At 41.8% G+C, this 14,858-nt stretch overlaps 1 protein-coding gene across 1 annotated transcript in view; it reads right to left on the bottom strand.

Annotated features, from left to right (window-relative positions):
• Window positions 1-418: 418 nt before the first annotated feature.
• Window positions 419-14,858, bottom strand: part of CD68 (CD68 molecule) — a 56,639-nt gene continuing 42,199 nt past the window's right edge. Inside the window, exon 6 of the mRNA XM_086946144.1 lies at window positions 419-2,034. Coding sequence (XP_086802270.1) covers window positions 1,895-2,034 — 140 coding nt within the window. The 3' untranslated portion in view covers window positions 419-1,894. The remainder of the gene's footprint in view (window positions 2,035-14,858) is intronic.

Genomic DNA, 14,858 nt, shown 5'->3' with positions numbered 1-14,858 from the left:
CCTTAGTCAGGAATTTAACAGACGTTAAATTCCTGCGTTAAGGCATACTTAACGTGATTTAAATAATCGCTACCCTCCCTTGTTAATATCGCAAAGCTGCCTTTGCGATATTTTCCCTGGTTAGTTTCACAGCCACGCCTACTTTGCATCTCATTTGCAATGCAAAGTTAGGCGTGCTGGAAACAGGTGCTAAGTCAGCAAAACACGCGATAGCGTGTCTTTGCTGATAAGGCGATAAAATTATCGCCACTTTTCGGACAAAAACAGCCGCAAAAGCGGCAATAATTTTATAGCGCCGCCTTGTTAATATGCCCCGAAATTTCGAAGAATTAATGTGTCCGCCTGTAATGCAGCTAGTGGTCATGTAAAGCACTCGAGTTTACGCTAGATAAAACTCCCACAAAAAAAACGCCTTAGAGTGTTTTAAAATGTTTATTTACTAAAGTGTTGCAAATTTCCTCCGCAAGCATAGTTGACAGTGTCGTTTTTCTGATTAAATGTATTTCTTGCGAGGAAAAAACTTGCCAAAAACAGTTTTAGCAGATAATTATTAACCGTCTTTATTATGATTATAAATAAATGTAAGAAATATAAGGTTTTAAAATGTGAGCAGAGCACTTTTTCCTTCCAATCCAGAATTTATTTCACAACAAAAGCTCTATTTCTAACGCAAATATAATAACAATTACATCCATTCACAAAAGTGTTAGAACATGCAGGCACAATTTTGCCTGCTAGGTATGCAACATTTCCCCAGTTTTGCATGCCTTTAGAAGTACACACTTCCTAGCTATTTCGCTAAAGAGGGATCAGTCACTTTACTGGTACATGATTATTGCATTATGTGTTACAAAAAGTGCGGACAATTCTTACAATTGGCTTTTGTGTAATTATTTGAAATATTAAATTTTGCAAAAATGATTTGAAATGCATAATCAGCAATTAGCACTATATTTTAGTGCAAAGTGAATCCTCCTGTCTATTTTGGACACGAGGACGCATTTTGAGCTAAGAAATATAACATGATAAACCACAAGTGCGGTGCACACCAGCCACACATTGTGGTACTTCTTGGCCTCCGGCACTAAAATTTTACCACCATATGGCATTATGACATGATTACAGGAATGTCGCTTAACAAGCGTAACGTGAAATTAGCTAAATTATGTGAGATTATGTTGGCATAATGAAAATTTCTCCCAGGCCTAGTTACAATGTTAACCTTTCCAAAGTGTTTTTGTCCAGTGCATCGCATCAATGCCCTCCTCCACCCAGAACCTTGCTGTGTGCATCATGGCTCGCTAAGCAGAGGAAGTAAATGTGATAGCACACTGGCCAACTGAGCAGTGTTATCATGCACATATGAGAGATGTGCGAAGTTGAAATGTTTTTCCTCTTTCTTCAAAATGTTGCTGGGTTCACGAATGTCACAACTGATGCAAAGTTTAAATTGTGAGAGGAACAAGTCAGCAAAAGTAATTTTGCAGAAAAAAAACCTCGCAACAAATCATCCTTAATGGGAGAATATCTGTGAAAAACATTTTTGGGAGAAAATTCTTCTGCAAATAGTGAAGTTTACAAAACCTAGCAGCCTTTCAAAATGTGAACTTCGTAAACTTGACAAAACTTTGCAGAAAAATATTAAGTATCACTCATCCCTTGCACAGATACTGCCATTATAAATACGGAAGATGGGATTACTAACTCCTCATTGGTCCAGGCCACAAGATAAACAAAATAAGTGTTTCTTCAACAACAGTGTACCAAATTGGTCAGAGAGAAGAGTAATAGAGACGTATCCATGGCTTGTTTCACCCCTGATGGTGAAAGTATATTTTCCAGATGAGAGGGGGCATTTCTCTTCCATGTGCTAAAACCTTCAGAAGAGCAGTTCTTAGATAGATTGGTACCCGCTGTGGGATCTACTTCGTCCGATGAGATACGCCACCACCACGATAATGATAAGCACAGCCAATATCACCCCAACGATGATGGGCACGACCATACTGGGTTGGTCGGTGAGGCAGTAGTCCGCTGTGGAAGAAGGAGAGAGGTCAGAATTACTTATCAGTGGACAATCTATGTATGAAGTTACAAACCTTTGCACCTCCTCCCCCTCTGATGGCCTATTACAAACTCGTCCACAAAACATAAGAATGCAACACACCGAGAGGGTAACATGAAGCCGCCCCCAGGAGTAGACAAACGCAAGCCAGCTCACCCCTGCTGCCGAGGCGGTGAATGTCACTGACCTGGGCCTCACCCAGCGGGTGTGGAATCCTGGTTTTAATATACCCGTGGTAAAAGGGTCGAGAGGCGTGAGATATCTGTACACTTGACAAACGGTGCAAGTAACCTGACCCCAGTCTTGATAAAGGGCACAAGTAACCTGACACCAGTCCTTATAAATGGCCTTAGTAACCTGACACCAGTCTTGATAAAAGGCACAAGAAACCTGACACCAGTCTGATAAATGGTACAAGTGACCTGACACCAGCCTTGATAAAAAGCACAAGAAACCTGACACCAGTCCTTATAAATGGCACAAGTAACCTGACTCTAGTCCTTATACATGGCACAAGTAACCCGACATCAGTCCTTATAAATGGCACAAGTAACATGACCCCAGTCCTCATAAATGGCACAAGTAACCTGACACGAGTCTTGATAAACGGCACAAGTAACCTGACACCAGTCCTTATAAATGGCACAAGTTACCTGACACGAGTCCTTATAAATGGCACAAGTAACCTGACACCAGTCCTTATAAATGGCACAAGTAACCTGATACCAGTTCTTATAAATGGCACAAGTAACCTGACTCCAGTCCTTATAAATCACACAAGTAACCTGACACCAGTCTTGATAAACAGCACTAGTAACCTGACACGAGTCCTTATACATGGCACAAGTAACCTGACACGAGTCCTTATAAACGGCACAAGTAACCTGACACAAGTCCTCATAAATGGCACAAGTAACCTGACACCAGTCTTGATAAACAGCACTAGTAACCTGACACGAGTCCTTATACATGGCACAAGTAACCTGACACGAGTCCTTATAAACGGCACAAGTAACCTGACACAAGTCCTCATAAATGGCACAAGTAACCTGACACGAGTCCTTATAAATGGCACAAGTAACCTGACACAAGTCTTGATAAACGGCACAAGTAACCTGACACCAGTCCTTATAAATGGCACAAGTTACCTGACACGAGTCCTTATAAATGGCACAAGTAACCTGACACCAGTCCTTATAAATGGCACAAGTAACCTGACACCAGTCCTTATAAATGGCACAAGTAACCTGACTCCAGTCCGTATAAATCACACAAGTAACCTGACACCAGTCTTGATAAACAGCACTAGTAACCTGACACGAGTCCTTATACATGGCACAAGTAACCTGACACGAGTCCTTATAAACGGCACAAGTAACCTGACACAAGTCCTCATAAATGGCACAAGTAACCTGACATGAGTCCTTATAAATGGCACAAGTAACCTGACACAAGTCCTTATAAATTGCACAAGTAACCTGACACCAGTCCTTATAAATGGCACAAGTTACCTGACACGAGTCCTTATAAATGGCACAAGTAACCTGACACCAGTCCTTATAAATGACACAAGTAACCTGAGAGGAGTCCTTATAAATGGCACAAGTTACCTGACACCAGTCCTTATAAATGGCACAAGTTACCTGACACCAGTCCTTATAAATGGCACAAGTAACCTGACACCAGTCCTTATAAATGGCACAAGTAACCTGTCACGAGTCCTTATAAATCACACAAGTAACCTGACACCAGTCCTTATAAATCACACAAGTAACCTGACTCCAGTCCTTATAAATCACACAAGTAACCTGACACCAGTCCTTATAAACGGCACAAGTAACCTGACACCAGTCTTGATAAACAGCACTAGTAACCAGACACGAGTCCTTATACATGGCACAAGTAACCTGACACGAGTCCTTATAAACGGCACAAGTAACCTGACACCAGTCCTTATAAACGGCACAAGTAACCTGACACCAGTCTTGATAAACAGCACTAGTAACCTGACACGAGTCCTTATACATGGCACAAGTAACCTGACACAAGTCCTTATAAACGGCACAAGTAACCTGACTCCAGTCCTTATAAACGGCACAAGTAACCTGACTCCAGTCCTTATAAACGGCACAAGTAACCTGACACCAGACCTTATTCATGGCACAAGTAACCTGACAGTGGTATTTGTAGGGCAGATGCACAGCTCGTATTGACTGTCTATACAGTTTTATCTCTTTTATAGGTGCTCCATAAGTGAGGTCGAGTGTCCTGTGGCGTCTTAACAATCTGAATCATGAGTAGAACCAGTGATTCACTAGTTCTATCCTTATGTGCACGCTTTCATTCTTCTGCAGAACAGAGAATTCGTGAAGTTCAGGATGTTTTAAGTGATTTTAATTCCAAGGAATAATTTGCAAAAGGTTTTCCAAAAGTAAACATTATATATGCATTATTCTCATATTATTCAACATATGACAAAGTCTTTCAATTGATTCCAATGCATTTCGGGCTAGTGTTTAAGCCCTTCATCAGGGAAAAGACGCTGTAAAAATAAAACATAAGGAACAAACTCTCAGTATGCCTCCTGTATAGTATGTAGTAAGTGGGGTGTACAATGTCCTAGCACGGAATCGTGGTTAATGTGTAGTTAGGGGATCACCTTAAGAAACCTCCGTTCCCAAGTGTATGAATATAGGAAGGTAAAATCTGAAATATCTTACATGTCACTTAATTGCTGGGTAACCTCGGTTATAGCTATAGAAAAAAAACAGGAAAACGAAAAAACATGTGATGTGTGCGGATAGGGTTAAAAGCGAAAGTTGAGTCCATAGTTAACAGAAATGGGTCGGGTCACTAACCTGAAAAGGTCGCAGTATGGTGAATGCGATCATTCTCCTCTCATAGACGCTGGTTAGACGTGTCCGCCATTACCCGCGTTTCATAAACCTAAGGTGTTCCGCTCACGTGATTAGTTGGCACGGACGAAAGACTCGGGTGCCGAGCCGGCGTGTGTTGATGATATGATAGATAACGAGTGTGTGTATAACACTGGATGAAATAAATTGAGAATAAATGTAGACGCGGTAAAGCAAGTAAAAGAGATAAAAATAAAAATGAAAATTAAAAATAACCAAAATATGGAGAAAATCGAACATGTGAGGGTATGGGTGGTAAGTCGGAGTCTTAGTATGGGGTGCTAGGGGATGGGATCAGCATGAGGAAGCAAAGTAGGGTGAGTATATCAAGGTAAAATACAGAATTCTCGAGGCATGTAAGTAAAAGGAGTGTTCAAATGTAACTGGTATACATGAAACAACACAGGAATATACTAAATTGACTATGGAGCAGTTTCATAGATAACATGACAGTTCTATTCTATTGTTAAGCCCAAATGGCTTATGGGTGGAGAGTCTTTGTATCCAGACCTTTTCTCTCTGGAGTAAGTATTTAGTATTGTCTCTGCCTTCAATTTTGGTGATGGTTTCCACAATGATAAACTTCATTTGCGAAATGTTGTGTTTTTGATCGATGAAGTGGGTTGCCACTGCAGATTTTTCATTTTTCAGACGAATATTAGATTTATGTTCGGTGAGTCTGACCTTGATTTTACGCTCGGTTTTTCCAATGTATAGTTTGCCACATGGGCATAAGAGAGCGTAGATGACGTTGCTGGAGTCGCACGTGGCGTTAACTTGAAGTTTTATTTCATGTCCTTTCATAGGGTGATTGATTTTGTTACCCTTTATGATGTTGTTGCAGTTTCCACAGTTGTGGCACGGTTTAGTACCTGTAAATATAGTTGTGGTTGTGGGTTTATATTGTAGTAGTTCACCTAAATTGCGTGCTCTTGTGAAAGCGAACATAGGGGGTTCCACGAAAATGTGAGAAAAATCAGGTTCAAGGTTAAGCAGTGACCAGTGTTGGAGTATGATTTTCTTGAATTTGGCACTGGATGTAGAGTATTTGGAAACTACCACAATGAGGTTTTGCTATTTCTTTTGGGTTGGTTGTAGTAGTTTGTTTCTGTCAATGTTAGAGATTTTTTGTTTGGATTCCTCAATGATGGCTTTAGGGTACCCTCTTTTATGGAATTTAGTTGCTATTTCATCTATTCTTTGTTCAGCTTTGTGTGGGTTCGACGTTATTCTTTTAACTGTTTATCTGTGAGAACGGGAGATGTTTTTTGAGGTTAGGTTCATGAAAGCTTGTGTAGTGAAGCATGTTATTCCTATCCGTAGGTTTAATGAAAAGATCTGTTTCAAAACCATGTTGGCTGATAGAAACTGTCACATCGAGGAAATTTATTGATTTGTCTGATATTTCCCAGGTCAGTTGGATCCGTTCATCAATTTTATTGAATTCGCTTAGGGCCATTTGTAATTCTTCCTTGGTGTTCTTCCAAATGATGAAGATGCCATCAATGTAGCGAATTAGAAGTTTCAGGTTATCTGTTCATTTCTTGTTACTAAAAATATGAGTCTCCTCGTAGTTCTGCATAAAGATGTTGGCGTATACCGGCGCCACCGAATTGCCCATTGCCATTCCTACAAGTTGTTGGTACCATGTGTCTTGATAGGTGAAGTAGCTTTGATAAAGTGTGAAAAGCATGAGCTCCATCAGGAATGTTTGGAAAGGAATATCCAGATTGGTGTTTAACAGGGCCTGTTCAATTGTTTCTATCCCGAAAGAGTGGGGAATGGAGGTGTACAGTGAGCGTACATCTGCGGTGCATAGTATTAAAGGTTCTTCGGTGTTGAAAATTACGTTTTGTAGTATGGATATGAAATGAGTGGTATCTTTAATGTATGTTCTCATTGTTTGGACCGTGGGTTGAAGATATTGGTCCAAAAGTTCACCAATTGGTTGATGTAAACTGACACAGGTTGAGACTATTGGTGTCAGCGGGGGGTCCATAATGTTCTTATGTATTTTGGGTACCATTCTTAGTGTAGGGCTTTTTGGATTTGGTGTTGTGAGAAACTTTTTGGTTCGGTCATTAATTATACCTGTTTCCAATGCTTTCTCTAGGATATTTTGTAAGTTTTTCATAAATTCTCTTGTGGGGTTGTTGTCCAATTTCATATAGGTTGTGGTATCAGAGATGTGTTCCATTACTTTGGCTTCATACATAGTTCTATTCATAATAACAAGGGCTCCCCCTTTGTCAGCTTTGGTGCAGATAATTTCATTGTTGGTAGATATTTTTTTGATGGTATCCAAGTCTTTCTGTGTAATGTTTTTACCCCTCTTATTGGTATGTTTGATGCTAAGTAGGTCTTGTTTCACCATGTTTTCGAATAGATCAAGGGTTTTATGGCTGACCGGTGATTGAAAGGTGCTTGGCGGCCGCAGGCCTAGTAGTTGATCCGGTTCATCTGTGTTCTGTTGTGGTAGAACATTGTCAAAAAAATGACGGAGTCGAAGCTTGCGCATGAGTTTAAAAAAACTCACTTCCAATTCTAGGTTATCTGTGGTCGTGATGGGTACAAATGATGTGCCTTTTTGTAGGAGTTGAATTTCATGAGGAGTGAGATGGTAGTCACTGATGTTAACAACCAGTTGTTCTGTATTCAGACCTTTTTCCCTTTCTTGTCTTTGGTGGTCCCCGTTACGCTTCTAGTGGACGGTAGTTCTTTGTCTTTTTCTTTTTCTTTTGTTTTGTCCTCTCCGGGGTCTCCTTTTTGCGCTTGTCCCTGTTCTAAAAAAGGATTTGGTTCAGTTTGTAAACTAGTGGTTGGTTGTTGAGCTTGTGAGGTATCCATTGGTTTGGTAGTTGTTTGGGTTCTCCGTGGTCTTTGAGCATTGTCACTATCTGATGAGGAAGTCTCCGTTTGAGAGGTGTATGGTTTATTCCGTCTCTTTTGGGCGTAAACTTCGGCCCACGTATAGACTTCTCCGAGTCTATAATCGAGGGTGTCCCTCTTGTATTTCCGGATTTTCCGTTCGTAGATGTCACTCGTGTGTTTATCCATCTGTATTTGTATGTCATCGAGTATCTTTTGAAGTTCTTCCTCAGACATCATTTTGGATAGTTCCATAGAAGTTTCAGAAATCTCTATGGTAAGTTCTTCTAGTATTGTGGACAATTCTTCGATGATTAAAAGGATCAGGGCGAGAGAACATTTGTTAAGAATTTCATACCACCTTTCCTGGAATTTTTTTGAGTTTTTACAGAGTGATGGTTTTAAGGCATTTCTTAGGCCTCGCGGTATACGTTGATTGCGATGGTATTTTACAAGAGTGCTTACATGGAGTTGTTGGTTGATACGTCTTTTAGTAAGGTATAGTAGTTGTCTTATATGTTGCTCCTTAGTACGAGAAGTAGTCTCCTGTGCATTTTCTTCCCTGATCAGTGCATAAATGCGGTCCGCTTCGTCAGGTTTATATGCAAAGGTACTGGCTCTGGCCTCCGTGCTTTTGGAGATATCCCCAAAGTTACTCATGGTTTGAAGGTTAGCGTGCTATCTATCTACTTCTGGACACGAAAATGTAACAGTGGTATTTGTAGGGCAGATGCACAGCTCGTATTGACTGTCTATACAGTTTTATCTCTTTTATAGGTGCTCTATAAGTGAGGTCGAGTGTCCTGTGGCGTCTTAACAATCTGAATCATGAGTAGAACCAGTGATTCACTAGTTCTATCCTTATGTGCACACTTTCATTCTTCTGCAGAACAGAGAATTCGTGAAGTTCAGGATGTTTTAAGTGATTTGAATTCCAAAGAATAATTTGCAAAAGGTTTTCCAAAAGTAAACATTATATATGCATTATTCTCATATTATTCAACATATGACAAAGTCTTTCAATTGATTCCAATGCATTTCGGGCTAGTGTTTAAGCCCTTCATCAGGGAAAAGACGCTGTAAAAATAAAACATAAGGAACAAACTCTCAGTATGCCTCCTGTATAGTATGTAGTAAGTGGGGTGTGCAATGTCCTAGCACGGAATCGTGGTTAATGTGTAGTTAGGGGATCACCTTAAGAAACCTCCGTTCCCAAGTGTATGAATATAGGAAGGTAAAATCTGAAATATCTTACATGTCACTTAATTGCTGGGTAACCTCGGTTATAGCTGTAGTAAAAAAACAGGAAAACGAAAAAACATGTGATGTGTGCGGATAGGGTTAAAAGCGAAAGTTGAGTCCATAGTTAACAGAAATGGGTCGGGTCAAATGCCCATGTGGCAAACTATACATTGGAAAAACCGAGCGTAAAATCAAGGTCAGACTCACCGAACATAAATCTAATATTCGTCTGAAAAGTGAAAAATCTGGGCCTACAAAGCCTTGATCAAAGCCTCTTTGGATGATGTCAAAAAGTTGATTTTGTAGATCATTGGTTGGGTTTTTCCCAATGCGACTTAATCGAACCGGTGGCCAAATACATTGATTTTTTTCTAAAACCCTTTATTGAGTCAATTCCAGCACATCTCAAAGATACCACAGCATTCCTACAAAAAACAGCGACAATACAGTTTGATGATAATAAACAACTAATGGTTACGCTTGACGTTGTCTCGCTATATACCCAGATCCCTCAAGAACAGGCACTTGAAACGCTGGCAATATTTTTGGACACAAGACAAAGACCAATGTGAGTACCCACTGAGTTTATCCTGGAATTAGCAGCATTTGCTCTGCAAAAAAACGTTTTCACCTTTGACTCTGAATTCTTTTACCAGATAAAGGGAGTAGCGATGGGGTGTCCATTTGCCCCTGAATTGGCTGTTATGTTTATGGGACTATACGAAGAAAAATTCTTGTATAAGGATAACCCTTACATTGATCGCATATCGCATTACATGCGGTATATAGATGATGTGTTTCTGATCTGGACTGGAGGACGGGAAGATCTCAACAATTTTGTGGATTGGTTGAACGCACGAACAAATGATATCAAATTCAGTTGTACGGCATCAAATGATTCCATCACATTTTTGGATGTCAAAGTTGAACCACATGAAGGAGGCCTATGTACCACCTTATTCCGCAAAACGACGGATCGAAATAAAGCATTACACTTTCAAGTAATCATCCACGGAGCCTTAGACAAAATCTCCCTTTGGGACAATTCCTCAGGATTCGTAGGAATTGTACAAAAAAAGATGATTACTTTGAACATGCAAACCAACTCAAGGAGCGGCTTCTACTAAGAGGATACCCGAAAAAACTTCTAAAAAACTCTCTTAAAAGAGCCTGGTGGACGCCACGTGAAACGTTGTTTAAAAGGAAAGTTAATTCTGACCTTAAAAGATTGGTTTGTGTGTCTACTTTTTGCCCAGTGGCCAACCAACACAGGAAACTAATAACATCAAATTGGCATTTACTCAAAGAGTTACATGAGGACTTTACAGCACCCCCCTTATTCGCGTACAAAAAAGAGAAAAGTGTTGCAAATCACATTGTTAGAGCTGCTCTGCCAATTGAAAAAGCTCCTACTTTGAGAAGCCTATTTGGTTTCCCCCCAACATCAGGACACCATAAATGTGGCACCTGTATATGTTGCGACAAAACAATTGAAAATACAGTCTTTTCCTTTGATAACATCAATTGGAAACACAAAACCTTTACTAATTGTAAGACAAGGAATGTGGTGTATGCCATAGTCTGCCCCTGTCCCATGTTATACATAGGGAAAACAACCCAGGAAGCGAGGCAACGAATAACGCAGCACAAGTCAAGAATTCGCCGAGAGGTGGAAAATGCCCCGTTAGTGAACCATTGGGTGGCTAAAAATCATGATAAAACTAAATTACAGTGGACAGTGTTATCTAAAATTGAGAGGGATCCACGAGGAGGGGATTTGGATGCACGACTTAGCCAGTGAGAAGCGCTGTTAATAATGAAATTTAATACAGCGGTTAAAGGGCTGAATGAGATTTCTGAAATTTACAAACCTAATTCATGATTACTGCACACATGTTTTTATTACATCTCAAGCGCCATAGCGGAGTGAACACTGTATGGATAAGACTACAACTCCCACAATTCCATCGGGTGAAGCCGCGCCTTCAGGAAGTGAGTGTACTCTCCACTTCAACATTCAGGCGATCTTAGGAGCGGCAGCGTGTGAAGGAGCCAGAGCGATTTTGCGGTGAGGAGCGTTACTGTGAGCCTCAACGGTAAGAACGCCAGGCGCAGCCCAGTTTTGAGACCAAAGCGCCACTGACAAGCCAAATACGAGCGTTAACACGCGCCGTTTGTCTCTTCCTTCAACAGCGTTTGATTTACTTACAGCGCGACCCCCTATTGAAAAAAAGAAAATGAAATAATTGTGGAATCTGTACACGAATCCACGGGTAAGCCCACGCATAACTGTATGAAAAGAGCGTTTGTTGATGTTTTAAGGCGAGTTGCTTGTTTCGTGAATTCTAAAACAGTGCACATATGTGTCTCTTCCTCTAGCTCCTTCCCCTTCTCTGCATTGAAATACAATTTATTGATCTTACGGTTTGGAGCCTTGACCCAGGATTTGAGGTAGGCTGAGGGGAGTAAGAATGTGGATAGGGGTGGCATAAGTCTCTTAGTTCAAATCAGAATCCTCAAAAAATGTTTTCTTTCTTTTTAGTTAATTGTGGTCCTGAGGAGAACCCTGACAATTACAGGGTTTGAAACGCGTCGACCGACCCGGTCCCGGGTCATTGTTTGGAAAAACATTTAATTCACAATTACAATTTGAAAAAACACGAGGAGTCTTTCCTTTTCCTTTGAACTTTACAAGGAACTATAAACTGTCCAAAGAACAGGAGTCATTTTTTGCTTTTTGTACAGGTTTTTTGACACCGGGACTAGTATGTTTGAGTAGTGGTGTGAATGTATGGCCAAGAGTGTTTGAATTTAAGAGTGTGTATAATTTGTTGTATATATTGATCTGTATTTTGTATTGTTGTATATAAATGTATATAGTTCATTTGTATTTCCATGCACAAAACAAAGATGTGTTAAAAATAATTGAAATAATCTTTAAAAAGAAGCAATTAAAAATGATATGTTGCAGTTTATAAAGCAGGTTTCCATGTTACATTCTTGATAACCATTTGTTTGAATAAGAATTTAAAAGTTAGGTTCTCAGCACTGGCAAGTGTATCGTTTCTTTAGTTTTACGCTGGCTCAGCCTTGCTGAGTTTTTGAGTCAAGGCCCTTTCAGTTGTCTTTCATGGGAACAGTCCAGCCCGAACTGCCAAGCCATGCCTTCCCTGGACCGGAAACAAGCTTCCGAGGACCGGTTTCTGGCATTCCAGCCGTCTTCAGCCCGGCTTGCTTGAATCCAGTGGTGTGGAGTGCATGGGACTCACGTCTGAGCATACCCATCCCACTCGGGGTGACGAATGCAAAAACCACAGTTGATGGACAGAATGCAGAACAATGTCATACATTCACCCCAGTACAGAGATCTGGACCTAAATCCATCGTTTTTTTGCACTCCACACCACCCCAGTTCAGACATGGCCATATGCAATTAGTCTGACCCTGTGCCTCATGGGAACAGTCCAGCCCGAACTGCCAAGCCATGCCTTCCCTGGACCAGAAACAAGCTTCCGAGGACCGGTTTCTGGCATTCCAGCCGTCTTCAGCCCGGCTTGCTTGAATCCAGTGGTGTGGAGAGCATGGGACTCACGTCTGAGCATACCCATCCCACTCGAGGTGACAAATGCAAAAACCACAGTTGATGGACAGAATAAGAGTCATCTACAGTGAGACATGGGGAGGGTCAACTAGTCATGAAATGGATGAGTGAGGGTCCATCTACAGTGAGACATGAGGGAGTGCAACCAGTCATGAAATGGGAGAATGAGAGTCCATCATCAGTGAGGCATGGGGTGACACCTCTCATGCAATAGGAGAATGAGAGTCCATCATCAGTGAGGCAGGGGGTGTCAACCTCTCATGCAATGGGAGAATGAGAGTCCATCATCAGTGAGGCATGGGGTGACACCTCTCATGCAATAGGAGAATGAGAGTCCATCATCAGTGATGCATGGGGTGTCAACCTCTCATGCAATGGATTAATGAGAGTCCATCATCAGTGAGGCAGGGGGTGTCAACCTCTCATGCAATGGGTGAATGAGAGTCCATCATCAGTGAGGCGTGGGGTGTCAACCTCTCATGCAATGGGAGAATGAGAGTCCATCATCAGTGAGGCAGGGGGTGTCAACCTCTCATGCAATGGGAGAATGAGAGTCCATCATCAGTGAGGCATGGGGTGTAAACCTCTCATGCAATGGGAGAATGAGAGTCCATCATCAGTGAGGCAGGGGGTGTCAACCTCTCATGCAATGGATGAATGAGGGTTCATCATCAGTGAGGCATGGGGTGTCAACCTCTCATGCAATGGGAGAATGAGAGTCCATCAGCGGTGAGGCATGGGGTGACACCTCTCATGCAATAGGAGAATGAGAGTCCATCATCAGTGAGGCAGGGAGTGTCAACCTGTCATGCAATGGGTGAATGAGAGTCCATCATCAGTGAGGCAGGGGGTGTCAACCTCTCATGCAATGGATGAATGAGAGTCCATCATCAGTGAGTCATGGCGTGTCAACCTCTCATGCAATGGGAGAATGAGAGTCCATCATCAGTGAGGCAGGGGGTGTCAACCTCTCATGCAATGGGAGAATGAGAGTCCATCATCAGTGAGGCAGGGGGTGTCAACCTCTCATGCAATGGGAGAATGAGAGTCCATCATCAGTGAGGCAGGGGGTGTCAACCTCTCATGCAATGGGAGAATGAGAGTCCATCATCAGTGAGGCAGGGGGTGTCAACCTCTCATGCAATGGGAGAATGAGAGTCCATCATCAGTGAGGCAGGGGGTGTCAACCTCTCATGCAATGGATGAATGAGAGTCCATCATCAGTAAGGCATGGGGTGTCAACCTCTCATGCAATGGGAGAATGAGAGTCCATCATCGGTGAGGCATGGGGTTTCAACCTCTCATGCAATGGATTAATGAGGGTCCATCTACAGTGAGGTGTGGGGTGGGTCAACCTGTCCTCTAGTGCCAGGAAACACATTTGACATTCGTTCCTGCATGGGACTTGGAGGGTTCTCTCTACTGCTTGCCTCAGTACATTTGACAAGGAAGTCAGTCGACCACTGCACGCTCTGCGTTCCCCCTATTCTCTACTCTCGCTCCATTTCAAAGCCTGCAGATCGGCAGTACATAACTTGAGGTCTGTGTCAAGAGATGGTGTGGTCTGCACTACATAAATGTTCCCCTACTCTCCTCCCAGCCCCTTGCATGCTGCCATTGACCCAGATTACTCCCTTACAGTCTCTAGATAAGAAGCACTCACATGGGCTCTCCTCTCGCCTTGCGCTCTGCACTTCTCTGCTATTTCCCAAGTGAGAAGCTTGAGCCCCGGCCATACCGCCCTTGAGCTGTGCTGGGCTAGACTTTTTCGTTTGATATAATTTATTCTGATTATTATTTGGGTTAATTGAACTAATCACCTATATTATACATAACGTCATCAACTATGTTGTGTTATGTTATGTTATGTTGATACCTTACCTTACTTTATCTTATCTTATGCTATCTGTTCTCATGTTGTGTTATGTTATCTTCTCTTATGTTATGTTATCTTTTCTTAACTTATCTTATGTTTATGTTGGGGGATTTATTAAGCGCTCCTATATGAAATGGTCTCTTGGCGCTGTGAGGTGAGGGAGAGCCTTTCAAGGAGCTCTAGCAGTAGGCTTGAGTGAGCAACCATGCTTTCAGTTTTTTCCTAAAAGTGGTGTACTCAGGTGTAAGTCTGATGTCTATCGGCAAGGAATTCCAAAGTGTGGGGCCAAGT

This window comes from Lissotriton vulgaris, chromosome 12 (genome assembly GCF_964263255.1).
Source record: "Lissotriton vulgaris chromosome 12, aLisVul1.2, whole genome shotgun sequence".
In the NCBI taxonomy this organism is placed as follows: Eukaryota; Metazoa; Chordata; class Amphibia; order Caudata; family Salamandridae; genus Lissotriton; species Lissotriton vulgaris.
This window is presented reverse-complemented; position numbering and strand designations above follow the sequence as displayed.